Source organism: Diaporthe batatas, assembly GCF_019321695.1.
Source record: "Diaporthe batatas strain CRI 302-4 chromosome Unknown Contig00011, whole genome shotgun sequence".
NCBI classification, from domain to species: Eukaryota; Fungi; Ascomycota; class Sordariomycetes; order Diaporthales; family Diaporthaceae; genus Diaporthe; species Diaporthe batatas.
The window spans coordinates 701,213-725,416 of record NW_025408558.1 but is presented as its reverse complement, the minus strand read 5'-3'; the positions used below and the strand labels follow the sequence as shown (position 1 = coordinate 725,416).

At 47.2% G+C, this 24,204-nt stretch overlaps 6 protein-coding genes across 6 annotated transcripts; 3 read left to right on the top strand and 3 right to left on the bottom strand.

Moving 5' to 3' along the window:
* Positions 1-1,252: 1,252 nt before the first annotated feature.
* Positions 1,253-3,925, bottom strand: KVR01_008946 (uncharacterized protein). Its single transcript, XM_044790486.1, has 2 exons — positions 1,709-3,925; positions 1,253-1,652 (listed from the first exon to the last, which is right to left on the bottom strand). The coding sequence occupies exons 1-2, from the start codon at positions 3,668-3,670 to the stop codon at positions 1,578-1,580; spliced, it is 2,037 nt and encodes a 678-aa protein (XP_044641448.1). The 5' UTR covers positions 3,671-3,925; the 3' UTR covers positions 1,253-1,577.
* Positions 3,926-5,278: 1,353 nt separating this feature from the next.
* Positions 5,279-7,915, top strand: KVR01_009070 (uncharacterized protein). The gene is made up of 3 exons (XM_044790233.1): positions 5,279-6,240; positions 6,380-7,108; positions 7,196-7,915. Exons 1-3 carry the CDS (start codon positions 5,382-5,384, stop codon positions 7,651-7,653), a joined length of 2,046 nt encoding a protein of 681 aa, XP_044641572.1. The 5' UTR covers positions 5,279-5,381; the 3' UTR covers positions 7,654-7,915.
* A 3,363-nt stretch (positions 7,916-11,278) lies between these two features.
* KVR01_009338 (uncharacterized protein) lies at positions 11,279-12,385 on the top strand (the record flags this gene model as incomplete). The annotated part of the gene is made up of 3 exons (XM_044790348.1): positions 11,279-11,532; positions 11,599-11,979; positions 12,043-12,385. The coding sequence occupies 3 exons, from the start codon at positions 11,279-11,281 to the stop codon at positions 12,383-12,385; spliced, it is 978 nt and encodes a 325-aa protein (XP_044641840.1).
* Positions 12,386-13,508: 1,123 nt separating this feature from the next.
* On the top strand, positions 13,509-14,442 carry KVR01_009036 (uncharacterized protein). The gene has a single exon (XM_044788157.1). The coding sequence runs from the start codon at positions 13,546-13,548 to the stop codon at positions 14,341-14,343; it is 798 nt and encodes a 265-aa protein (XP_044641538.1). The 5' UTR covers positions 13,509-13,545; the 3' UTR covers positions 14,344-14,442.
* Positions 14,443-16,931: 2,489 nt separating this feature from the next.
* On the bottom strand, positions 16,932-17,711 carry KVR01_009202 (uncharacterized protein; the record flags this gene model as incomplete). The annotated part of the gene is made up of 2 exons (XM_044788969.1): positions 16,932-17,548; positions 17,645-17,711. The coding sequence occupies 2 exons, from the start codon at positions 17,709-17,711 to the stop codon at positions 16,932-16,934; spliced, it is 684 nt and encodes a 227-aa protein (XP_044641704.1).
* A 1,939-nt stretch (positions 17,712-19,650) lies between these two features.
* KVR01_009636 (uncharacterized protein) lies at positions 19,651-21,322 on the bottom strand (the record flags this gene model as incomplete). The annotated part of the gene is made up of 4 exons (XM_044785398.1): positions 20,359-21,322; positions 19,930-20,285; positions 19,785-19,851; positions 19,651-19,719 (listed from the first exon to the last, which is right to left on the bottom strand). The coding sequence occupies exons 1-4, from the start codon at positions 20,491-20,493 to the stop codon at positions 19,651-19,653; spliced, it is 627 nt and encodes a 208-aa protein (XP_044642138.1). The 5' UTR covers positions 20,494-21,322.
* Positions 21,323-24,204: the final 2,882 nt, after the last annotated feature.

Genomic DNA, 24,204 nt, shown 5'->3' with positions numbered 1-24,204 from the left:
GGTCGTGGCTCAAAAGCCGTGATTGTACCATCGGTATGAATTCCGGCCATGGCGATGCGTCGAGTACTCGCAATTTTTACCCGAGAGAAGTGTAAAATTGGATATCAATTGATGATTAGACTTGTCCAGATTTATAGCGTTGGGCAGACTGTTCTGAACCCAGATTGGGGATGCCCATGCCTATAACTATCACGAAGTGCAAACTTCTCAGATTTTATGGCCCAATAACAAACAGCCAAGATCAAATCCCGGCCCTCAGTAACATATGAGCAGGGTGTAATGTTGCTAAGCCATAGCTTGCTGGATATAAGCCTATGAAAATAGGTACAGCATGAAGGCAACAGATGTTGCGTGCCGGTCCAGAACATCGATACCCAATCCTCGCCTTCCGTCTTGAGCCCACTGTGGGCACCTTAACCTCTTGGCTCGCTTGGGTAGCGATCCTTCAGGAACAAGTCCCCACCAGATCACGGGTATGCGGCAAATTTGAGGCGCTAGCGAGCATGTGCTGGAGGCAAGGCTGTAAGAAGGCTGGTGTCTCTGATAATTACTGTGATCCTGCCTGTGCTCGAAAAGGTCATAAGTGCTGGCGGAGCTTGCTGAGCAGCGTCCACTGGCGACATACATATTGAGGTTGGAATATGCCCTTATCGTACCTGTCAAGGACGTGAAGGCTGCATAGAACGCCGCGCCGCTGTTCCTCATCCAACGCGTGGCCAACAGGAGCATCAGAGTGTGATGGCTCAGCATACAGGCCGGCTTTCTGAGCTGCCTGACTTGCCATCCAAGTCGCTCCCAGAAGTCCCCGGTCTTTTTTCACACAAACCACTGTTATCGGTATTACATGTTTTTTAAACGCTGGGTCTTGAGTGCTTACCGTATGAAGGCGCCGCGTATGTCCTCGGACGTATAGGGAATAGAAGCGAAACCACATAAAGATATGAAACCTTGAGCAGGTTCGTCATCTCATGGCATCCAGTATCGAGCCTCTGAAGTATAAGGATCATGCTCGTTGAGAGCCTTCCATCCTAACGTCAGGACACATCGTTCCAATGTAGCCAGCAGCTGGGTTTTGAACAGTACGCTAGCTCTGCCTACCTACGTATGTGAGGGCCATGGCATGCCCATCGGGAAAGGCTCCAGCTAGGGCCGACTGATGCTGGTGTTGATGTGATGCAGGCGCAGCATGGCTGCGTCGAAAGTACAGTTCGGCAAAACGCGAGAGCACATGTACACCAGTCTCGAGCGGTTGGACGGTGAGAATTGCTTTGTTGCGTAGCATCATTAATTCAGTCGTGTCGCAAGAACAGAGGTACTTGTCAAAGCCACTTCGCTACAGACGCCTGCGCAAGTAAAAGCCAATCATGAACCTGAGAGCAAACTCAAAACTCCTGCCGAGCCAACGCAGTAAAAGAAACCAGTGCCTCTGGTGTATCCACGAATCACCAATCTGTTGTGCACCGCCTCCACCAACACCTAATGCCTTGCCATGATTAACCCCGTTCTCTCTGGACTTCATTTGTGACCACGGCGACATCTTCACCAAAAGTTCTACCACCGAAGCACCCTCATAAAATTTAGTCCATGGGGTCTGTTTCGAGGTGCCCGTCATCATCACCGGGCGAGTCTATGAGCTGACTGTCTGCGACGGCCTGTGGCAAAGGTCAGCAAAGTTCTCGGTGTCACAAGTTGAATCGGTGTCACTTACGGTACTGGTCCTACTAAGACCAGCAGTTGACTTCTCGCCATTGCCACCGCCACCACTCTTGCCCATGGACTTGGTCAGCTGGAGGACAAGTTCCTGCAGCTTCTCGACCTCGGACCGCAGCTTCTGCACCTCAACAACGGTAGCGTCGACCTCGAGGTTGGTCCTGGCCTGGTTGACCGTCTTGTTCCAGCCGTCGCTCTCAAAGTCGATCTGGTCGGCCATCTGCTCCCATTCCTCGATGGTGTCATCGTCGTCATCGCCGCGGGCGCGGTTGGCGCGGATCTCCTGCGCGCTCTTTGTCTCAAAGTAGGCGGCCACCACCAGCAGCGGGGAGTATATGACGGCCATGACCACGTCGTTGAGCTTCTCGTACTGCTTCTTGGGCATCCACCACTCGAGCGGGGCGGCCAGGCAGAACACCTCGATGAGGTTGAACGGGGCGATGAAGACGTTCTCGTCGGGTGCGCGAACGAACTGCATTGTTTTCTGGGCGAAGAGGGCGAGATATTCGTCGTTTGCGTTGGTGTAAATGTCCTCGTACGCAGAGTTGTACAGGGCAATGAGGATGTTGAGGAGTACAACCATGACGACGAATGTGAACAGGTAGTATAGGATGAGACCAAACGGCGCACCAAACCTGTCGAAACCGTCAAAGTCGGGGGACTGCATCAGGGCGTTGGCCATAGCTTGGGAGATGAACTTGATGTCGGTGATGTTATCGTCGGCCTTGTCCAGCCCCACAAAAGCCTGCATAAAGCCGATGACAATTACAGCCAGGAGTGCAAAAAAGATGATAGATTCCTTCATCATGACCTTGAGGACGACCAGCATCGCGCCAAAGAAGCGGAAGCTGTCGAGGTACAGCAGGAGGCGCATCCAGAACATGGGCGCACAGCAGGCGAGGAAGTTGTAGGATAGTATGTTTAGCTTCTCGCGGGGGCCCGGATCGTTAGGCGGTGGGGACTCTTCGTGGCTGAGAGCAGCGAAGCGGATAGCAAGACTTGTGGTGAGCAGGGCGTAAAGTAGGGCATTGAATGCGGTCCAAAAGCCCCAGATGTGGTAGCCAGCTTTCCAAAACTTGGTGAACTCGTCAAAGACGAAGCCCAGCGTAAAGAGGTAGAGCAGAATCTCGACGAAATCCACGTCGGCATCCCTGTTGATAGAGTTGATAGCACCGGTGTACAGGCCGAGGTAGATGAGGGAGATGAGAAGCTGGGCGGCGTTCTGGTACATTGGGGCGCGCATGCGGTCCGGGTCGAGGTGGACATGGAAGGTGGTGTTGTCCTTGTCCTTGAAGTCGACGAAGCTGGCGGGATCGTTCTCGTCCTGGACCAGCCAGCCCTTCCAGAGATAGCTGACGCACTTCTGGTAGCCGGAGGAGCCGATGACGCGCAAGGCGTGCAGGTCGACGGCCTTCTCGATGACATTGCTGGGCGGGGTGGACTGGTTGTCGACGACGATAGAGTAGCGCTTGAGGAGGACCGAGTGCAGCAGGTACTCCTGGTCGTCCTCGGTCTCGATGATTTGCTTGGAGATGACCTCGCAGGCGGTGGCCCTCAGGGCGTGCAGGTCACAGTCCCAGAGCTCGGCCAGAGACTGCTGCTTGAACCAGCGCTTGCACACGAGCAGACAGTAGACGACACATGCGGCGTTCTGCGAGCCACCGGCCTCCTTGGCAGCCTGGATGACCTTCTTGGTGATGACCTTGGAGTGGGGCCTCGTGATCTGCTCCTCGTCTATCTCGACGGGCACGGCCTCCTCGACGAGATGGCGCAGGCGCAGGGCGACCTTGGTGACCTCCGGGGCGGGAATGGCGGACTGCAGGGCCTCGTCCACGTAGCTGGGGAGCAGTCGTTGGTGAGACTCGTGCCACCAATCTCTTCCGGAGTGGGAGCGAGTTCGAGAGCGCGGGTTGTCAAAGCCCAGCAGTCTTCTCGGGTCGAACCAGCGTCTGGGAGCCATGCTGGAGAAGGCTGGTGGTTAGGATGCCCGCCTGAAGCTGCCACAATATGAGAGAGAGAGGAGCTTGGCCGCGTCACGATTTGCTGGATGACGATGCGATCAATGACGGATTTCAGGACTGGCGAGGACGATGTGGACGGACAATTTGGGCCAGATGGCAGATGGCAGATCCCAAAAAAGCCAATTGAGTCCTGAAGCACCTTCTTGCAATGCCCGGCTTGTCTGTTCTGGCAATCTCTTCTTTTTGGAAGACAGGCCGAGGTCGAGGTCGACAGGACGCAAGCTTTCTTCCCAAAGGGCCTCGTTTTTGGCCCGGTGGAATGACGTGGGCCCGGCAGGGGGGTCGCTAACAAACAGGCACCCCTGGCCTGCCGTTGACCTGTTAAGCGCGGTCTCCAGCCAAGACAATCTATGCCAAAATCAGGGAACCCGCCTGAGGCGCTGCAACCCCAAGCTATCCCCCTCTGCATCAGATGTACGCTTGCAAGCTCAACCTGGGCTCCTGGGCTCCCACACAGGGCACCCACACACCACTCTTGAGGCCGCCTCTCAGGCCGCACACGTGAGATGCAGCCGCAGCGCTGGCCTGCATTTGTTTCAGTTGCTAAATTCAGCACAACACGCTATTCACAGCTCCACGATAAGCGACTGATAACATTGCAAGTCTCAGAGCTTGCCACACAATAATTCAAAGACTTCTCTATGCAGCACGCGGCACTTATTTAACCTCGAATTTTCAAGGGAAGGACGTGAAATATTGTACTCAAGTGCAGATGAATTTGGGGCTGGAAGTTGGACCCCTTCAGAGTCAATGGTCACAGTTGCAGAGCTAGCATATAAGACTCTCAGGGCTGCCCACATATGTACCCAGGAAACTATCAATGTGCAATCTAATAGGAGATAACTTTGCAGAAATGTTGATCAATAACACCGCTCGGATGGTTCACTCCATAGATGCTGCAGCATCGTAGTAGATACGGACACCCCACGAAAGCTCATCCGCTTGGAAACTTAGCTGCATGAACATCTGCCTGCCTGCTTCTGCTGAAAGTACAGAGCTCGAGTGCTCTGTCCGAGGCGCGGTGTACTTGTAATGCTGATCGCAAAACACATGACTCTTGACTGCACTTTGGAGCGCATTCGATCCACTAAGACGAACAGCTTATCATTAGGATGGATGGCAGGAGCAGCTCATAGAATTGAAGCCACCCCCGTATTACGGCGCCCGAGTTGTATACTAAATCACATGAATTATTACTCCCGATGGCGAACTACCATGTCAAACACAACCCAACAAGCATCTCGTTAAACTGCTTTACTTCGGATCAGGCAATCAGACCTCGGGCAGTGTGTTCATGCAATATTTCTTGGCTTGCACGAGCCATGCTGCATGTGAGATGTCACAATGGAGAAGGCTGGTTCAATTCAAAATTGATTCCGCTTTGGGAATAATCACATCAGTGAAGCGCTCCGCTGCCTGAAATGCACGTAATGCTAGCAAGGCAGCGCGTGGGAGCCTTGCGCTATCACCTATTGGGGAAATCTCGTCAGTCTTGACTTCCCGGGGTTCCTGTCATGGCCGGAGACTTCAAAAGCTCAGTGCTGTCCCAAAAACACTCGCCGCTCGCGATAACTCGGCTACAGAAATCTTGCAAACCTCTCGCTTGCGTCTCTCCGTTTCATTGAATCCCAGCAACTGCGAACTGCCAACATGCGGCGATTGGAACTCGGCCTCGAAGAGGACTTTGACAACACTGGCGATGGTCAGCTCAGGGTCCCCGGGTTCGGATACGATTATTGTTTCGAGCTGGACTACATGTTCCCCAAGAATCAAGACAGATTCCGCCATGGTGCCAACGACTTCAAGCAGTGGCCTCGCTTGACCGCCAGAGAAGTCGCTATGATGGGAGTCATGAACGTCCTGACAGACAAGAAAGACTGGCATGAGAAAGTCTTTGACGATGTGATCGTTGCCAGGTGGAAAGAGGAGGCTCGCAGCGTCCCCCTTATCAGCGACATGGCGTGGGAGTGGTGTCTGACTGAGCTTCGGGACAAGGCCCGGCGATTTGAGCACACTGGTCGAGTCCTTGTCTTCGATGCTGGCTCAAGAATCTCCAAGTCTGACCAGCGAGTCACGGAGACTCTCAGGCAAGAATTGAAGGATGCCGTCAGACCACTGCTGGAACGACCTGATTCCGAAAGAGACTGGCATCCGGGCTCAGATGGCAAGGTGCTCAATCTCGTACACCCGTCTCTTTTCCCTTTAGTCTACGGGAGGACAAAGGTTCTGGTCAATGGGGGTAAAGTACCTCTCGACTTCTCCAGTGCTGGCTCATATAAAGAGGCAGAAACCGCTTCAGATAACCAACAGCCCCCGCCGAGTCGCGGTGGTCGCTGGTGTCAACCGATCGAGGAAATGTGGTCCAGGAAATTCCAATGGCTTCCTTGCGAAGTTGAGTTCACCGAAAGCACTGGAACGGATGTTGAGATCACGTCGTACATCAACAATCTTCATCCCACATATCATGCTGCAGTGTATGCAGCCATTGAGAAAATCATTCCGCTTGCAAGTATGTTGATTTCGCGAAGCATACCTTTTGACGTCCTGATGTGCCAGCCGCATATTACTTCTATGAGGCATCTCTGCAACCAACCATCATGTCTCCCTTTATTTTCATGGCACGGAACGGCTTCCTAATCAATTCCCAGTTGCACCTTGGAACGAAGTGCTTGTTCACGGATCTCGTGGACGGACACCACCACGCATACGAACATACGGCGCCCAATTCACACCAGAATTGCCCGAATGGCAACGAGGTCTTTATTTGATTGAATTTAATCGAGAATCTAACCCGGAGGCTTACGCACTAGCCCGAGAAAAAGTGTTGGATTACGTTAGCCAGCCCGTCAGCGCTGATCAATCCGCGAGGGAAGTAGACAAGGTCAAACATCCAATGTATGAGCCAGAAAACATCATGGAAAAAGGCGGGCTTGGGCCAGCAGTGAGACTCTTCTATGAACGGAATCTTCGAAAGGTCGTCCACCCTGAGCCAGGGGTTTCTTTCTCCTATGATCAATGGAAGGCGGGGCTTACTGGAAAAGGGGTTGTCGAGAAAAGACGGCCTCCTTTTGAGTGGAACGGGATCAGTTACGGTGAAAATTCACATCACTCACTTGACGATCATGACTACTACTCGCTTCGTATCCAGGACGACTTCCGTGACGAAGGACTCCAAGTCATCATCAAACTCTCCAGCATCGAGCTGACACCGGAAAAGCCAAAATACGACGGAGGCAATTGGCACATTGAGGGCCTATTGAACGAGCATATTGCAGCTACGGCTCTCTACTACTATGACGTCGATAACGTAACAGAGTCAAGAATATCATTCCGTACCGAAGCAAGCTTTGATAACGCGGATATGATATATGAGCAGGGTAAGTGATGAGAGTCGATACCAACATCCAACTCTCGAGATTGGAACGGCAGGGAGAAGAGACGAACTAACAGGCTGGGCCCCCAAGATGACCATGCCCCTTTGGTCGAGATATTCGGCATCGCTTCAGGCAGTCTCCGACAAGAACCGCCATACCAAAACCTCGGCTCCGTGTCCACGCCACAGGGCCGCTTGCTGGCTTTCCCCAACACGCTCCAGCACAAGGTCGAGCCGTTCGAGCTGATCGATAAGAAGAGACCAGGCCATCGGCGATTCCTCGTCCTGTGGCTGGTGGATCCGCATTACCGCATCTGTTCGACGCGAAATGTGCCGCCACAGCAGGAGTCGTGGTGGGATGGGGTCGGAACCAAGCCACAGTGTGACCCTGGTGCTCCGGTGACGACAACCCCGGGTGAGAAGATCCCCGAAGGTCTAATGTCACTGAAGGAGGCAAAGGAGTTGAGGTTGGAGCTCATGGCAGAGAGAACGAAAAGGGTAAAGGACATGGAAAGTGCGGCAGAGAATTATAATTTCTGCGAGCACTGAGTTCCCCGGGTTGTTTCATTTCAACGAAGATTCTGTTGGGCTTTTCTTTTATCTTCGTCTGGCTGGTGTATTGGCATTTCCTACAGAGGGTGAGCCTAGCCCAACGCAGTGACAATCGCGAATACTACCTAGGTAGCCTTCTGGAGCTTGACAAATCTTTGCCAAGGCCTCGCTGCGCTGCAACCTACCTAGGTACCTAGGTACAATTCGTAACGGGATATTTAGGTAGCTTCGTTGCTGATCCCTATATCTATAAAACGCGTGTAGCGTCTTTATACATTAGTAAACGATCAAGTCCTAGCATTTGAAACAAAACATAATTCTAATATTAGTATACCTAGGTAAAGAGAATACGATATGTCTGTGGGTATGCCCAGGTGTGGCCTTAGCCTCGTGCCGGTAAGACAAGGCTAGGAGGCATTGCTCCCGACGGCGCCGCTGACTATAATTGCTAGTACAAGTAGCCCAGGCACTAAAGGCTGGCACCAGGGTATTTGAGATGTAGCCAGGTCATCCAAAGAATGTTTGGTTCTGTTCTTATTCCGTACATATTCAAACATCTGAAGCTGTATACAGTGGTAACCGCTTAAATCTTGGAAGATCTAATGTTTTAAGACATGTAAGGCCCATAGCAGTCGAAAATACAATAAGTGCAAGAATAAATCCACTATTCAAGCACAGAGCGAGGCACTTCTAAATATCTAAGTAGTTTCGTTTTGAATCCCTATATATATAAAATATATATAGTACCTTTATATAATAGTAAATACTTAAGATTTAATATTTAAAGAAATATAATATTAATAATAATAGAAAGAGAATATAATATATAAATATATAGCTAAGCTTTATACTATATAAATAAAATTAAAAAGTATTACTTTTAATAGTATTATATTAGAATTATTAATATAAGTAACTTAAAGGTTAATAACTAATAAAATAGTTATATAATAAAATTAGAATAGTTTTTAAAATAACCTTTATAAAAGAAAAATCCTATAATATAAAACTTAATAAGTTAACTCTTTCTTATTAATATACTTAATAGCTATTTAAATTTACTTTTATTAAATAAATTAAATATATTATAGTTTTTATTTTAAATATATAATTAATAAAATAATAATATTATAATAATAAATTTATTTAAGAAAACCTTTCTATATAATTTTATAAAAATTAAATCTTTTAGAAAATTAAATAGAATTTATTTATTATATATTAAATAAATATTATATAAAGAAAATAAAAGTTTAAATATTTAAGAATTAAATTTTCCTTCTTTAAATATATTATTTTATTATTAAGGATTTATCTACTTCTATATAATATATAAGGAATATAGTAAAAGAGAGAGCCTTATAAAGAAAGTTAGTAACTTTATATATAAATAAGTTTAAGGGTATATATTAAGTAATTATTAACTTTATACTTAAAATATAAACTAATAGTTAGTTTAAAAGTTAGGAAGATAATAAATAGATAAATAGTTAAATAAAAAATATAATATAGCTAAAGCCTCTAAATATCCAATTTAATACCTAACTATCCAATTGGTAAGATGGCCTCCAGATGTCAGCTGTTGCTTACCTAACATGAGAATTTTTATGACGCCTCCCCTGGTTCATGAGACTTTGATGCGGTGACGACATGACCCAAGGGGACCAACATGAATCAATACATGTGGGTTCGCTATTGTGTTACATAGTGTTGCCAGGCCACATGTGTACAACTCGGCCTGTCATGACCGCCGATCGATAGTGACTGGAGATCAATACCGGAGCGCATTCAACACTTAAGAACGGTGTCTCAACCATTCTAGAATGTTAAAGAGATCCCTGGGGATCCCAGATGGAAAATGGGTGACTTTCAGCCTGAGTTAGATTACAGGCGCGGTGACGACTCAGTAGTGCCCACGTTGACGAACCCTCGGCGGGCTGCACAGGCTCCAAAAGCGTCGTTCGCCGAGGGCAGCACCGGCTTCCAAACGTGAGCTCGAATTGCGTCCTTTAGATGCTCGTGGTGCCATGTATGACCCCAGACATATGCGGGATAGAAACGAAACCAGTTAGATGCTCGTGGACTTCCTGCTCTTTACCTTTTCAAGAACTCTTGCCGAGTGGGGCTCTTTCTTCATCATTGAATCTGTAGTCAAGCCAAGCTAGAGTGAGGCCACGTGAGTCTGCTGCCAACTCTTGGCATGACAGCTCTGGCTCCCCAGGTAGAATCAAAACAATCTCCGAAGCGCCTTGACTGCGTTCAAGGTTTCCCTAGAATAACAGAAATTTCCAATATCAAATATTAGCAGCACGATGAGGCTTGCAGTGTTCATATGCGTGGACAATGGCCGTACCAGTCAATGTGAATCCAAATAAATTGAATTCGGCACTGATAAGTGCTACTCGGGCCGTCCTCCCGACTCATTAGAGTAGAACCAATTAGCTTAAGCATAAGGTGCAACGGAAGATCTTCGAGTAAGGTCGATCATAAAACCTCAGTCTGTGCATTTCGTGATGACTAAACCTGAACACATTTTGCTAAAGCACCCCGGTGTTTAAAACTGCCAAAGCTTATTCACAGTAAGGGCGCCTGTCCAGGTGGGCAAACAGTCCTGCCCAGAGATTCGGTAATAACCGCCGCAATTAAGGTCGATCTGGCTTGCAGCCCCAGAGTGCATGTCCATGATAATTAGTAAAGACTAAAGCTTGAGGAATGAACCGCTAGAAACTATGATTGGGGCTGGTGGTGCAAAATTGGTTGGTTGTCTTGGCTGGAAACCTTATTACCCACCTTCATTTGCAATTACTGTATTTGTCTGATAGCGAGGAATCGCTTGACAGACGATTATGAAACACATCTTGACACGCTACCATTCATCCAGCGTTTATTTCTGGCTAACTAGGTGAATCTGAAGATTTCTCCGTCCGCATTGAAATCTCCTGAGTTGCTTGTCTAAGCGCTGCTTAAAATTCAGCTAACTCCCACTTCATCCCAGTTGCGAAGTCTACATGAACGGCGGGCACAGCCGCAGAGGCTAGACAGCTTCGGGGGCCAGAATGAAGAGTGCAGGAATTGACTCGTCCGCGATGCCAGATGCGGACTGCTGAGACACTAGGAGCGTATGTTAGGCACATGGGCCATCGTGGTCGCCGGTCGATCAGGGTTCATCAGACGGACACATGATTCGTGCGCGAAATAAGCCACCCTTTTCTACTCACTTTGTGCAATGTCTCCATCCTAACAATTACGGTGGCCCGGGACAAGGCTGCTCCACATCATCTACCGATAACAACCAGGGAGTCTTGTCGAGTTCATCCAGGGGGGGGGGGATCTCCGTGACTTCCCGCCGCCCAGAGCCGCATCAAGGGGCAGCGTCAACTTCAAACATGACGGCCGCAATAAGGTTATTCGGAGGCTTCAGCAGTCCGTTACAACGCGCGCCCCCCGATATCCCTCCCCTATAACAATCCCGCTGGCCCTGCCACCCGAGACAAGATGTGGGATCGTCTCATCCTTTCTTAACCGCGCTACTTTATATTCTTAACCCACAGTCATTCGTTGCCTTGCTAGTACTAGGCCCCACATTCCTTTCGTTCGCTAGAATAACACAAATTACTTCAAGATGTTCTCTCAAAGACTCCTCACCCATACTTCCCTGTTCTCACTTGCGTCGCTGGCGGCCTCGCAGTCTGCTATCCAGTTCGACGGCCGCGTCCCTGCTGGCACTCAGCTCTCTGCCTTCGATTCAGACAACGGCCTGTTCAACCCGGGCAATGTTTTCGGCAAGAACGTGACTTTCAGCAAGCTCCTGCAGCTTCCTGATGTCGCCCCATCTCTCTTTGACGTCGGCACCGTTCCTCTGGAGGTCACAATCAAGTGAGTACCGGTTGAAGCTGATATCGACATATCTCGTTTGCGATAGACTGGCTAACAAGTCCACAGCGACGAGTCCATCTTTGCTCCTAGCGAGACCAACGTCCAGCTCGGCTTCCGCCGTGCTGAGCTTCTTCCTGCTAGCAACAATGGCACCGACCCGTCCACCCTGGGCGTGAAGAGCCTGCACTTCAGCTTGATGAAGGATGCTGCTCGCCCGCTCAACATCTCGCACGAGTACCAGCTTGCTTTTGTCGAGAGCGCCGACTTCAGCACCAACCAGTTCGTCCTCAAGACTGGTACTATGCTTGACACCTCCACCCAGGGCGGTGTCGACCCAGACAGCCTCATCCTCTTTGGAAATGTCAAGCAGAGCCAGCAGCTCTTCAGCACCCCCTTCACCGAGGGTGTCTTCCACAACTTTGGCCTGACCCTCGACTTCAACGCCAAGTAAGTCAAGTCTCTCACCGCTGTGGAAATTCTGTACACATACTAACTCTCTTCCGCGTCTAGCACCACCCAGGTGTTCTACTCCACCGGAAACGAGCCCCTTGCCAAGGTCACCGAGCCCCTGACCAACGACATCAGCGGCCAGGGTCAGTACCACTTCGGCGTGCTCAAGAAGGGTGTCAATGGCGGCGCCGACATCACCAAGGATGCTCAGCAGCCCGCGGGTATCAACGAGGGCATCATCTACGGCGGTATCTTCCAGGAGGACAGCTCCGCCAGCACTATCACCCTGTCGCCCCAGGGCGGTGCTGCCACCAATGCCACCGCCGCCTCGAGCAACGGCTCGTCCAGCTGCACCAAGAAGAGGTCTGTTGGGAGCATCGCTGGTCGCGTGAAGCTTAACTAGATAGCGAGATGACGGAATTTTTGCGTGACTCGGAATGAGACAGCCACATAGTGTAATGTTGCCTAGCCTTTCAAGGTGACCTCGGGCAGTGATCCCCTAGAAATATATCTTTTCTTCAACTCCAAATAAGCGAGACTTCAATGAGCGACGTAGATTCGTGCTGAGCCCTCTTTTTAGGACACATAGTTGTCGATATCGTATCTTTTTGAGCGCTGAGTCTTGAGCGTTTACCACCGTGTGAAGGCGCCATGTATGTCCTCGGACGTATACGGAATAGAAGCGAAAATAGTTACATGGAATATGCTACTATAAATATTTAGAAATCAAGGTATTAGCGATTCTTCATTTTTCGGTATGTGATGACCTCGGGACACAGCGTGCTTGAACTTGCCTGAAAAGTGCATGTGCCCGGTCCGGGTGTTGCTGCCGGAACTCGGTCACAGGGTTTGTCTATGCAGTGGGTGAGAGCAACTTTTAAGGTCAGGAGACACGGTATGGCCTGAGCATCCCTTTCAGTCACATTATCTGTCTCAGGGCCAGGCGGAATGCTGCGCGGTCTTCCTTCACGCTTGGTTCGTCTGCAGCCGGTGGTTTGTGGAATATGTATGTTGACAGCTCCTCCAGCGGACGATGGAAAAATGGGTCCTGGTACTGGTAATATCCAACACTTGGGCTGTTTGTTTCAATGATAAAAATTGCTGGGCTCGTGTTGATCTTGCACGTAGACTAGCCTAGGGTCAGAGACGTCGAGAGGTGGGTCTCTGAGTCTAATATTGCGTGACTCCAGTATCATTGATGGGTGAGGACTGCATCAGCACTGAGTCCGTTAGGGAAGGTTCCCCCGCAATGCGATCACTCATGACACCAATCACAAAAAGGTCGTCCAGTCGTCCGGTACCGTGTAGCGAGTCCCGCTAAACTAGGCTGATCTTATGTTGCGGGTTCCTGATTGAAACACGATGCATAACAAACGCGTGTCTAACAGCATATATCGGATGTTATGACACAATAGGTGTGAAGCCGCCAGAGACAACATATGACCAAACGTCACACCACAGCATATTTATATTAAACTCCAAAAATATCCGTGAGAGTATTGGAGGGCAGTTGAATTCCTGATTCTTCTTCCAACAACTCTCCATACTTGCCGAGCCACCAAAATGAAAGTCTTCATTGTTTTCGCTCATCCAGAGCCGCAATCGCTTAACGGCTCCCTTCTACAAGCTGCAGTAGAGGAACTGGAAGCCCAAAGTCATGAAGTTCAGATCTCTGACCTATACGCCATGCATTGGAAAAGCCACATCGACCGTTCTGACTTCACACAGCTCACGCCAGAGACCCGCCTGAGGGTGGGCTACGCTTCGCGTGAGGCGACATTATCGGGCACGCTCACAGACGACATCAGACGCGAGCAGGAGAAGCTGATGTGGGCCGACATCCTCATTCTACAATTCCCGCTGTGGTGGTACTCCATGCCCGCCATTATGAAGGGCTGGGTGGATAGGGTCTACTCGGCGGGCTTCGCGTACGGTATTGGGGAGCACAACAATGAGCGGTGGGGGGACAGGTATGGAGAAGGTAAAATGCTGGGGAAGAAGGCCATGGTTGTGGTGACGGTTGGGGGATGGAAGGAGCACTTCTCGCCTCGAGGAGTTTGTGGGCCCATTCACGATCTCCTGTTCCCCATAACCCATGGGATGCTCTATTACACCGGATTCGAGGTCTTGCCGTCTTTCGTCGTGTACCAGTCTAACCGAGTGGACGAGGTCCTTTTCAATGCAACAGCCGAAGAGCTTCGGAAAAGGATGCGAGAGCTTTCCAGCACGCAGCCTATTCCTTTTCGCCCCCAAAACGGTGGAGAGTATGAGATCCCATCTTTGACCTTGAAACCGGAGGTGGAGGTGAATTCTCAGTTGTCAGGGTTCTCTATACATTCTCGGCCTTCGAAGGATATTTAGGATTCAATGTATTTATATGGTTATGAATGCAGCTTCCTATCAAGCGAGTATTGGACACTTACTTGAAACTCGCAGTGATAGTGTGAAAGCGATGAGAACTTGACTCTGCATATCAGAAGCCGATAAGTATCTAGGTAACTCTTGCAATAATAAGCCTTGTTGTAGCTGAGCTTAGAAGCGTCTGGAAGAAGTGTTCGGCTTTCTGGAAACGGTTTCGCCCTAATACTTCTAGAGTTAATTAGCATGGATGGGATTTCGGTACCGTCTTAATGGGGACGGGTACCTACCTCCATCACTAGACTAGACCAAGTCGTTCAGATATTCGGAGCCACGGTCGACTGCCTCGATACATGCGCTTCCATTCCGAAGCCTAAGCTTGCTACCCAAAGTAAATGCTTGCCACCACTAATTTGCGCCAGCTCTCGCCCTGCGAACCTGCAATCTTGGCACCCATCTATCGCCAGACTGTTTCAAGTAACGGCTCGTCAACTCGGGCCGTAATTTGAACAAACCACAGGCGATATCTGGGCAAGGCTAACGAGTGGTATACGTCATCATCCTGGCTGTTCAGGTTCGACCGGCTTGGGCGGTCTGAGCAGATGAAACGCAAGACATGGCTGGGTATAGGTATAGTACATAATATTGAGAGAGTGGTAACTCCAGCACGCTCCCCTCGTTATTTACTTGTAACCTTTTGTTCCATCCATTCCGGTCTGTCGATTACAGACAACTTTGGAAGCTCACTCTGTCTGATTTCGCGATTACGAATGTGCGCATATTTGACGGTGAAAACATCATTGATCGTGGCTCGGTCCAAGTTAGAGGTGGTGAAATCTCAAAGATATCATCGAGAACAATCGCGTTTGATGGACCCACCATATCAAAACCCGGGCACACTCTGCTGCCCGGATTCATCGATGCGCATGTTCATGTAGATTTTGGCAATGAATCCGGGTTAGCACAAGGCTTACGGTTTGGAGTAACAACGCAGTGTGACTTGGGAAATGCTCCGTTTCAGATCGACAAGCTGCGTAGCTTGGTGCAAGACGGTGACTGCTCGGATATCAAAGCTGCAATGCAATCAGCGACGCCCGAGGGCGGCTGGCCAGCACCATTACTCAAGGTACCTGGAAAGTCATGTGCCAGGTTGTCAAAAACTCTGCATAGCATGCTGACAGACCTTGATAACACAGAAACAGGGTATCGAGCTCCACCTGATGAGAACCCTCTCAAGACGCAGGAGGACGGTCACAAGTTTGTGCGCGATCAGGCTCAAGCTGGCGCTGATTACATGAAAATTATCCACGAATCTGGCGCTGCATTCAAGATGGTGCTTCCCAAGCTTCCAGCAGTTGTGGAGAGAGCCATTGTAGAGGAAGCGCATCGGTCAAACCTTACAGTTATGGCTCATGCATTCACTCTTGATGATACCCTAGAGGTCCTCTCCCAAGGCGTCGATGGAACGGCCCATGCAGTACTTGACAAGCCACCAACCGAAGCGCTTATCAAAGCATTTCAGAAAAGCGGTGCTTTCTGCATCCCAACACTGGCAGTGATCGGAAGTAACACTGAAGAAGGATTAGAGATGCAGAAGAAATATGCTCATGATCCTCGCACTCAAGGTTTGCTCGAAGAAAAGGGAGAACAAATGATGTGTCAATGCCTGGCAATGACAAAGCGAAGTGATGGGAGTCTCCAGCATGCGGTTGACACAATCAGGAGCCTGAACAAAGCAGGTGTTGACATTCTCTGGTAAGAGCATGTGAAATCATCTGGCACGGTAAAACCATCAACTAGTCAAAGCTTACCAATCTTGCAGTGGTACTGACTCAACTGGCCTCGCTGCTGGGACTGCTTATGGGCTATCACTTCATCAGGAACTTGAACTGTTGGTTAAGGAATGTGGATTCACCCCCTCTGAAGCGTTGAGATCTGCAACCAGCTTAACCGCCAAAAGACTCAATTTCACGGACCGTGGATGGATTCGAGAAGGGATGCGTGCGGACTTGGTACTGGTGGAGGGCGATCCTATGGATGACATCAACCACACAATGAATTTGAGAGGAACATGGATCGCTGGCAGGCTGTGTTCACATTATCAAGATAGAATATAAAATCAGGGTAAAGCCAGCTAACATGGACTTGTTTTTTCTGCTAAACAATTACGTTGTGTCTGTAGATCACACAACTTAAGAATCACAAGTAACCACGGCTGCAACCCTTTTAACATCATTTCCTGATACCACCCATGGACGGTACCTAGGTATGCCTCCCCCAACCCCCCCACCAGGCGAAGTCCTATACGTGAGATCTTGTGTGAAACAGTTGCACAGATAGCAGAAAATTCACAGGGACTTGTTGGTACTTTGAAAATGTGGTGGTGGTACGGTAATAGTACATGTGACAGTATCCTACAGAATGACCTCCAATACGATGCTACGGTGGGATGAAAGCTTACCCCAGCATTTCCATTGCAACTCAGTGCAATGCCTCTTCTTCTTTCTTCAATCCTACAGTACCAGAACCGCTTGGTCTGTCAACGAACAGGCAATGTTCAAATCTCCTGAACACTGTGGTGAACTTCCTCGCTAGTCTTTCCAATCCTGGAACGGAAGAAAGACCAAATTGCCATCCTCATCAAACCTCGGAAGGGGCTTGAACTCGACGACCATACTCATCTTCTTCGTATGCTCGATCGCCTCCCTCCATACGCGGACAGCTGATCGAGATGGAGTGTGCATGGCAACCGTAAGTGCTGGCCGTTTGATGTTGCGGCGCCTCAGGCTGATCTTGGACAATTTTATGGAGACGTCAGGCGTTAGGAACCTAATCGACATCCCAACACCTTCAAATCCGAATTCCGGCTGTGACTCAATCATGATCACGGCGCAATTGAGCCTTGGCATTTCTCTTGCGGCACGGCCCACAAGTTTCAGAAACTCATCCTTCAAGGGGAAGCTTAGAGGGCGCCTTTCCTTGATGATTGGTCCTCGAAAGATCAATACTTCGAGGTGCGGCCATGAATGTTGCGCTTTCGGTACGAGGCTGCCATGCTGAGCGTCGTAGAATGTCTCAAAAAACAGGGGCAGGTCAAGAGGGCCTCCTAATATAAGCTGCTTGAGATGGTAGCTAGTGTGGCGCATGGAAGCAATAGACGGCCCAGTCAAGATGCCGACAAGTATTCCATTTGAAATTTTTGTCTGCCCTGAGTTTGGTCAGTTGAGAATTGGGTGCTTTCAGCGCCCCACGGGAGTGAGAGGAGGTGGGGAAAGTTAGTAGAGGGAACAAGGAAATCACTTACTGCCGAGGAATGGCTGCGTCATTTCCAGTACCTTGAGCTGTGGTGTTTCTGTACGGAAGCCACGCATGACTTCTATGAGATGGTTGTCCCTATCATCGTCGCTTGAGAAGCACCAAGGGCTGAGACGGAAATGGGCTGCTCTCAATCGAGGTAGCTTGCGGAGCAGGCAGAGCAGAGCCAGCGGCAATTTGCTGAATGTTCCTGTTTCCATAATGATATGTAAGACTCCGATGGATTCGATCTTTGGTGTTTCTTCGATTTCTTGTCGCAAGTGTTGTACGGGAAAGTCCTGTAGCTCAATGTCGAGTTCCACAACGAGCAAATCAGTTGTGACTTCCTCTAACGACCAAGTTCCCAGGGTCCGAAGAAGCCTCAAAATGCACTCATAGCTGCCTCCGATGCGATGTGGCCTATCATCTTCCGAGCCAGGGTGCTGGTAAGTTGGGTACTGTCGGTACGATTCGAGCCGCAACACTTTCAAGTATCGGCGTCGTGGTCCAGTGACAATGGCCGAGAAAGCCAGTATATCGGCGTACTCGTTAGGCCCAGAATCAGGCACCACCCAGAGGTCGAGGGTTGAGAACAGTTGCTTCTCAGCCTCTACTTGCCACTCTGTGCTTACGCAAGCAAACTGGGCCAGACTAGGTGGCTGTTTGTCCTGTAGCTGTGAATGCAAGATGCCGCGACGCGACTGCACCACTATGGGGCTGCCTTCTTTCTCGAACCATCTCTTTCGGCGCTCACGAATGCCATGAATGAAAATCTTTATGACCTCTAAGCGCAGTTCAGCGGGAAGCCGCTGGAAGTAAAAGAAACACTTGGTCGTTTGACGCCGTGACGTGCGAGCTCGTGCTAGTAGGGAGCGTGAGCTGGAAATCGGGCGCTGGTCATCGCGTTCGGGGTTGACAAAACCAAATGGGATCCCGATGTCAGCCATGGCGGCTCAGTGTGGTCGAATTCATCGGAGACGTCGATGTCGGCACTGAATAAGGGATGATGACGCTTGTCGATGATGCTTGAGGCTGTTGCCTAGGACCTATCGCATGAGAGGGAAGGGAGGTGGGAGGTGGGTGAAGGGAATGTTGTGGCAGATCAGACCTCAGATCAACAATCCAAAGTCAAGCGTCTTTAGGCCTCGGAGGTCGGCAGATTTTGTTGAAATCAAGATGCTGTGAAGGTCGGCAAATGGGTATTAGACGCTAGAAGGTAGACAGGCGTTCAGAAAAGGACACCGGGATCTTGTTGGGTGCTGAGAGATCTCGGTTGGATCAAAGAAAGAGACTGGGAAAGCAGCTCACGAGTGACGCGATGCAAGGTGTGGCACCAAGACAGTTGAGCTGTTTGGCTAAACCAAAGGCTTGTCCAGGGCACAACAGTGGTCAAAGTTACTTCTAGAGCTCACGTGCTTGCCCTCTTTTTCTGTACAGGCGGCTTTGCATCTGATAAATTGACCACACACAAGTTTCTGAAATCACCCTGCAATCTTGTAATCTTCAAGATGGTGCTCCCTAGCCTTATCTGTAACATCACAAGGCTTAGGCCACTTGCTACTCTATGATATTTTCACCACTGTAATCAACATTGTACGTTTCATTTCTCTCTTTCTCTCTCTTCTTATTTTAAAATAAAAGAAAACATGGTGTATTCTAAGTGCTCACGCCTGCCAGTTTTAAACACAATCAAGAATCCAGTTATGAACATGAAACATGTATGGATAGCACTTCTCACTTGCAATTTGCATCAGAACTGATGTTGAGGATATTAAGGAGTGGCTTGATTAAAATTAATCCAACTTTGCAGAAACCAAACACTACCTAGGCCTAGGTACTCTAATAATGATAGTCTAAAAGCAAACACAGCCATTCTATAAGCACAATTCTTTCGCCTGCATGCAAATGCCAACCTGGGCCAGATCCCAGCTCCGTCTTCCATGCGTGTATTTGCCAATTATGAGTTTGAAACCTGTTCAGTGCCGTGATGGGTTTACGTTTTGGCCCATAGTGCGCTTAAGCACCACAGGTCAGATCACCGGTGTTGGAGTCAAAGGTGCAGCGGTTGCTATAGGTGTAGCTCAGCTATAGGCGTGCCGGGTTAATTCTCTGAGTTTGTATGCCTAGATGGGGTTACGACTTTGACTTACGTTGATGTAACCGCCGTCGCTCTCGGTGTAGAACTGGTTGTTGGCAGTCATGTACATGCAGTCATAGCTGGAAACAACATATTAGCCTCGCATCTCATCAAACACCGAAGCATGTCAGTGTCCGGTCTGCAGATAGATAACTCACTCAGTGTTAAGCTGGCCCAGCTCCAGCTTGGCCGAGACAAGGCCGTCCTTGCCAGCGGGGTTCTTGAGCTTGTAGCCCTTGTTGTAGCAGATGGCGGCCGGGTACTTTTGGTAGTCCGGGTTGCGGGCCCACATCTCGGCGGTGGTCTTCTTGGTGAAGGCCTCGCGGGCATCGTTCCACTTGCCGAGGTTCTTGATGGTGTCTTGGCCGATCTCAACCGCGATCTTGGTCAGGATGGCGAGGCCCTTGACCGCGGCGATGCCGGCGATGGCCACGACGGGGGCGATACGCTTCTGGAGCGCCTCGGAGGTCTGGTCCTCGGGTGCGGGCTTGACGGTGAACTTGCCATCGGGTCCCTGAGTGGTAGCGTTGTCAGCAGGTGGTACGAGGAATGGGGCCTGCATTGCAGGTGGGGAGGGTGTCTTTTACCTTCTGACCCGTCAGGTCAGTGGTGGTAGAAGGAGGGATGTTGGCATTGGGAGGAGCGGGGGCCTGGGGGGAGGGAGCAGCCAGGGCGGTGGCGCAGAGAGCCAGCTGGAGAAGAGTGGTGAGAGTGAACTTCATGGTGAATGATTTTGGTGGATTGGTGGATGGGTTTTGGTGAAGAAGACTTTTGGTGGTAAAGATGAGGAGATGATTGCTAAAGAAGCTGGAGTGTCTGAAGAGTGTAGTGAAGAAGGCTTGATGAGATGATGCCAACAAAACGATGAACGTGAGGAAACACGGCTCTTCTTATAGAATTCATCGTGACCTCAACATAGGCGAGGGACGATGTCTGTTTCCATACACGCTCTCCAGCACGGAGGCAGCTCTCTCAGCTCTCAAAGCACTTTGCCGCTTTGTCTTCTAACTTGCGCATCTTTGCCGGGCTAGAGGCAATCGCAGGGCGTGCTGTAGGCCGTGAAGCTGGGATGAAGCAGAAGTTTCTGGATCGAGTTGAGTGCCTCTCCCTCCAAACAACAGCCGAAAAGCTAGCTCGACCCACATGGGGTGATGTCCTGCGATGTTCCGCTGCGCATGTCATGCGCAAGGGTGCCTCGAAAAGCCTGCTTCGGTGACAGGACACGATGAAAGCTGCGCTTTGGTCGCCTCGAGGGGACGCCATAGCCCTGCGAGCCGTCACGTGGCTTGTGCGTTGCAGATGGGATGAACTCCAGGAGGTGTTTGGCACGAGAAACGTGGCGCTGCCCCTCGATCCACTTGGGCAACCGACTATTGTCCAGGTGTGGACGAACTCCCCCTGCCGCAGAGTCGTTCCAAGGTTCCAACCCGCTTCCAAGGTTAGGGCTGGCTGCCCAGGTCCCATCCCGGACGCCAACAAGCTTATTCTGCGTTTCGATGGACCGTTGCCAATCGCATCCTCGACATCTGAAGCATGAGGCGATCACCACGCCCCGCCCCTCACCGGCAGACATTACGACAAGGAAGACTGTCGTTGAAGCCTCATGTGCTCGATCATGCGGCTGGAATGCAGCTGCCCCTGGTTAGCAGTTTATCTGGGGAAATGGCCAATCGGGCTGTCCGTTTGGATATGGCTGGTACCGGCCTGACGGCCAAACATCTGCCGACTGGTCTGGTTTCGCGATCTATCCGAAGCTTGTCGTTTCACTGACAGCTCGCCCTAGTAGCTGCCTAGCATCCCGGACTCGTGGCTGACAGCTGACAGCGTCAGAGCGTGCGCGAGACAGTCACATTAGCGAGGTCCCATGGTGTCATCCGAGTAATTGATGTCTCTTGGGAAGAATGCTCTCCCACTGGTAGTCAAACATGCCTGTTAGCCGACAGACACCCTCCAGATGTCATTGCGGCTGCATAATGCTGCAAACCGAATCCACATTACAGGAAGAACCAATTACCAATCGAGGTTTCATATTCTCCAGGTCAAGGAACGGGGCCAGACTAAAGTCATTAGAACCTGAGCGTGAACCTACTAGTTGTTTGACTGTAAGTCCCTCTCCATAACACCTCGATGGTGCTATATGATCGACGTTCTTGGAGGCATGCAAAGAATGTGTTCTGAAGTACCAATCCACCTTCCAGACTCAATATAGAACAAGTTTCACAAGAGGGCCCTGCGTCGGGCCGTGCCCATAAGGCTTAGTTTGTAAACGTGTCTGTGCTCTGGTTGCACTATCCCCAAGCTCATTGGCCACTGGATGGCAGGTTATGAAGCAAGCCACGTGCAGAAAATACTGCCAGTGCACCCAATGCCACTCTAAAATTAGAGAAGGAGGTTGGGAAAGGCCAATGTAGAGAAACATCCAAACGCCGCGATCTTGTTTGGTGTGGCAGCTGCGGGTACTGCCTAGGTAGAACGCACGGTCTGGTTCTTCTCACTTGCTTGGACTAGGAGTGTGAGCTTCGCTAAAACGATCAAAATCGCGCAGGGGGGGTGGGTCACACCTCCTGGCGTCTTTGCTGGACTCGCGCCGAGGCAGACTCGGATAGTATCCCATGGGATGCTAATGAGGTGTGGCCGTGTCCTGCAACTGCGCAAAGGACCTCGTGAATAGACTCGTATTAAGTGGGAATGACGGAGAGGCCCCCTGACTTGCTGTTAAGCGCTTCCGTGGCTTTGAAAGAGCCAATCGCGTTTCACGTCGCACAGAGACAATAGTCCCGGTCAACCACTTCCGTCAGGAGCGAGTTTTACGGTCTTCTCTATATCCCCAATGGGCCCCCCCTTCTACCCCTTCCTATCAGCCTACTCTTTAAATAGATTAGTTATATCTTAATATAAAGTAACCCCTATAAACTATCTATATAAAGAATTTATAAATAATATATTTAAACTAAAAGTTTTTAATATATTTATTTATTACTTTTTATAAAAACTTTTATTATTTAAAATATAATAGTTTATATTAAATTAATTAATACTTTTAAAATAACTTTATTAAATTTAAATTTTTTATTTTTAATAAAATCTTATTAAATATAAATAATTTTTTAATATAATTAATTAATTATTTAATAAAAATTCTTATAAAAATTATTAAAAGTTTTTTATAAAACTATTATAATTTAATAAAAAAATAAACTATAAAGTTTTATTAAACTTTTAAATATTAAATAAAATAAATATATAAAAATATTTATTATTAATTTTATTATTAACTTTATTAATTATAAATAACTTATTAAATAATTACTTTTATAAAGAAATTTATTAATTTATAAATTTTATTAATAATAAAAGAATTAATATATTAAATAGTTTTTAATTTATTAAATAAAATTATTAATATTATATTTAATATTTTATTTTTAAAAAATTATATATATAATTTTTAAATAATAATTATATTAAATTAAATATATTTACTTTATAAATTATTATATTATTTAATATATTTATTAATATAAATATTTATTTATATTTATTAAAAATTAACTTAAATAATTAATAATATAATAAAAATACTTTTATAATTATTTAATAAACTTAAAAAAGTTTTTATATTATAATAAATTTTATAAAAATATATAAGTTAATATTATATACTTTAATAAAATAAATAATTAATAAATTATTTTATAAAAGATAAATAATAAAATAAATTTATTAATATAAATTTTATATATTATCTTTCTTTTATAATATACCTTTTAATAAATTTAATTATTTATTAATATATTTAAATTATTTTTATAATTAATAACTTCTTTAATTAATTATTTAATTATCTTTAAAGAAAGTTTTTATTATTAAAAATATATTCTTTATAAATATATATAAAAGTTAATATTTATAAAAAATAAATAAATATATAGTTTTTAATAATTTTAAATATAAAAAATTTTATTTTATAATAAAATCTTTATTTTTATATATTTAATATAATTACCTTATAATTAATAATTATAAAAATTTTAAAAATAATTAAAAGTTAAAGTTTTATTATTATAAATAAAGTAAAATATTTAATTTTATTATAAATTTATTAACTTTTTTATTATTAAAATTTATAATTAATATATATTTATAAACTTTATAAAAAAATATAATTATATATTATTTTTAATTTTATTAATTTTAAAGTTATTATAAAACTTTTAAAAAAGATTATTATTATTTAAATAAATATAGAAATATTTAATTATATTTACTTAATTTAATAAGTATTATTATTATTAAATAACTTTTTTAATTTATTTTTAAATATAATAAAATTAAAATTTTTAAAGAATTATTATTATAGTTTTATAATATAACTTAATAGTTTTATTTTTAATTTTATAAAAATAAAGTAAAGTTAATTAAACTTTATATTT

Excerpts from the sequence above, each read along its gene's own strand:
- KVR01_009070 (XM_044790233.1), top strand. The coding sequence starts at position 5,382 with ATGCGGCGATTGGAACTCGGCCTCGAAGAGGACTTTGACAACACTGGC. Across the intron at positions 6,241-6,379 it reads GAAAATCATTCCGCTTGCAA|TTGCACCTTGGAACGAAGTG; the intron begins GTATGTTGATTT and ends ATCAATTCCCAG. Across the intron at positions 7,109-7,195 it reads GGATATGATATATGAGCAGG|ATGACCATGCCCCTTTGGTC; the intron begins GTAAGTGATGAG and ends TGGGCCCCCAAG.
- KVR01_008946 (XM_044790486.1), bottom strand. The coding sequence starts at position 3,670 with ATGGCTCCCAGACGCTGGTTCGACCCGAGAAGACTGCTGGGCTTTGAC. Across the intron at positions 1,653-1,708 it reads GTCTTAGTAGGACCAGTACC|GCCGTCGCAGACAGTCAGCT; the intron begins GTAAGTGACACC and ends CCTTTGCCACAG.
- KVR01_009036 (XM_044788157.1), top strand. The coding sequence starts at position 13,546 with ATGAAAGTCTTCATTGTTTTCGCTCATCCAGAGCCGCAATCGCTTAAC.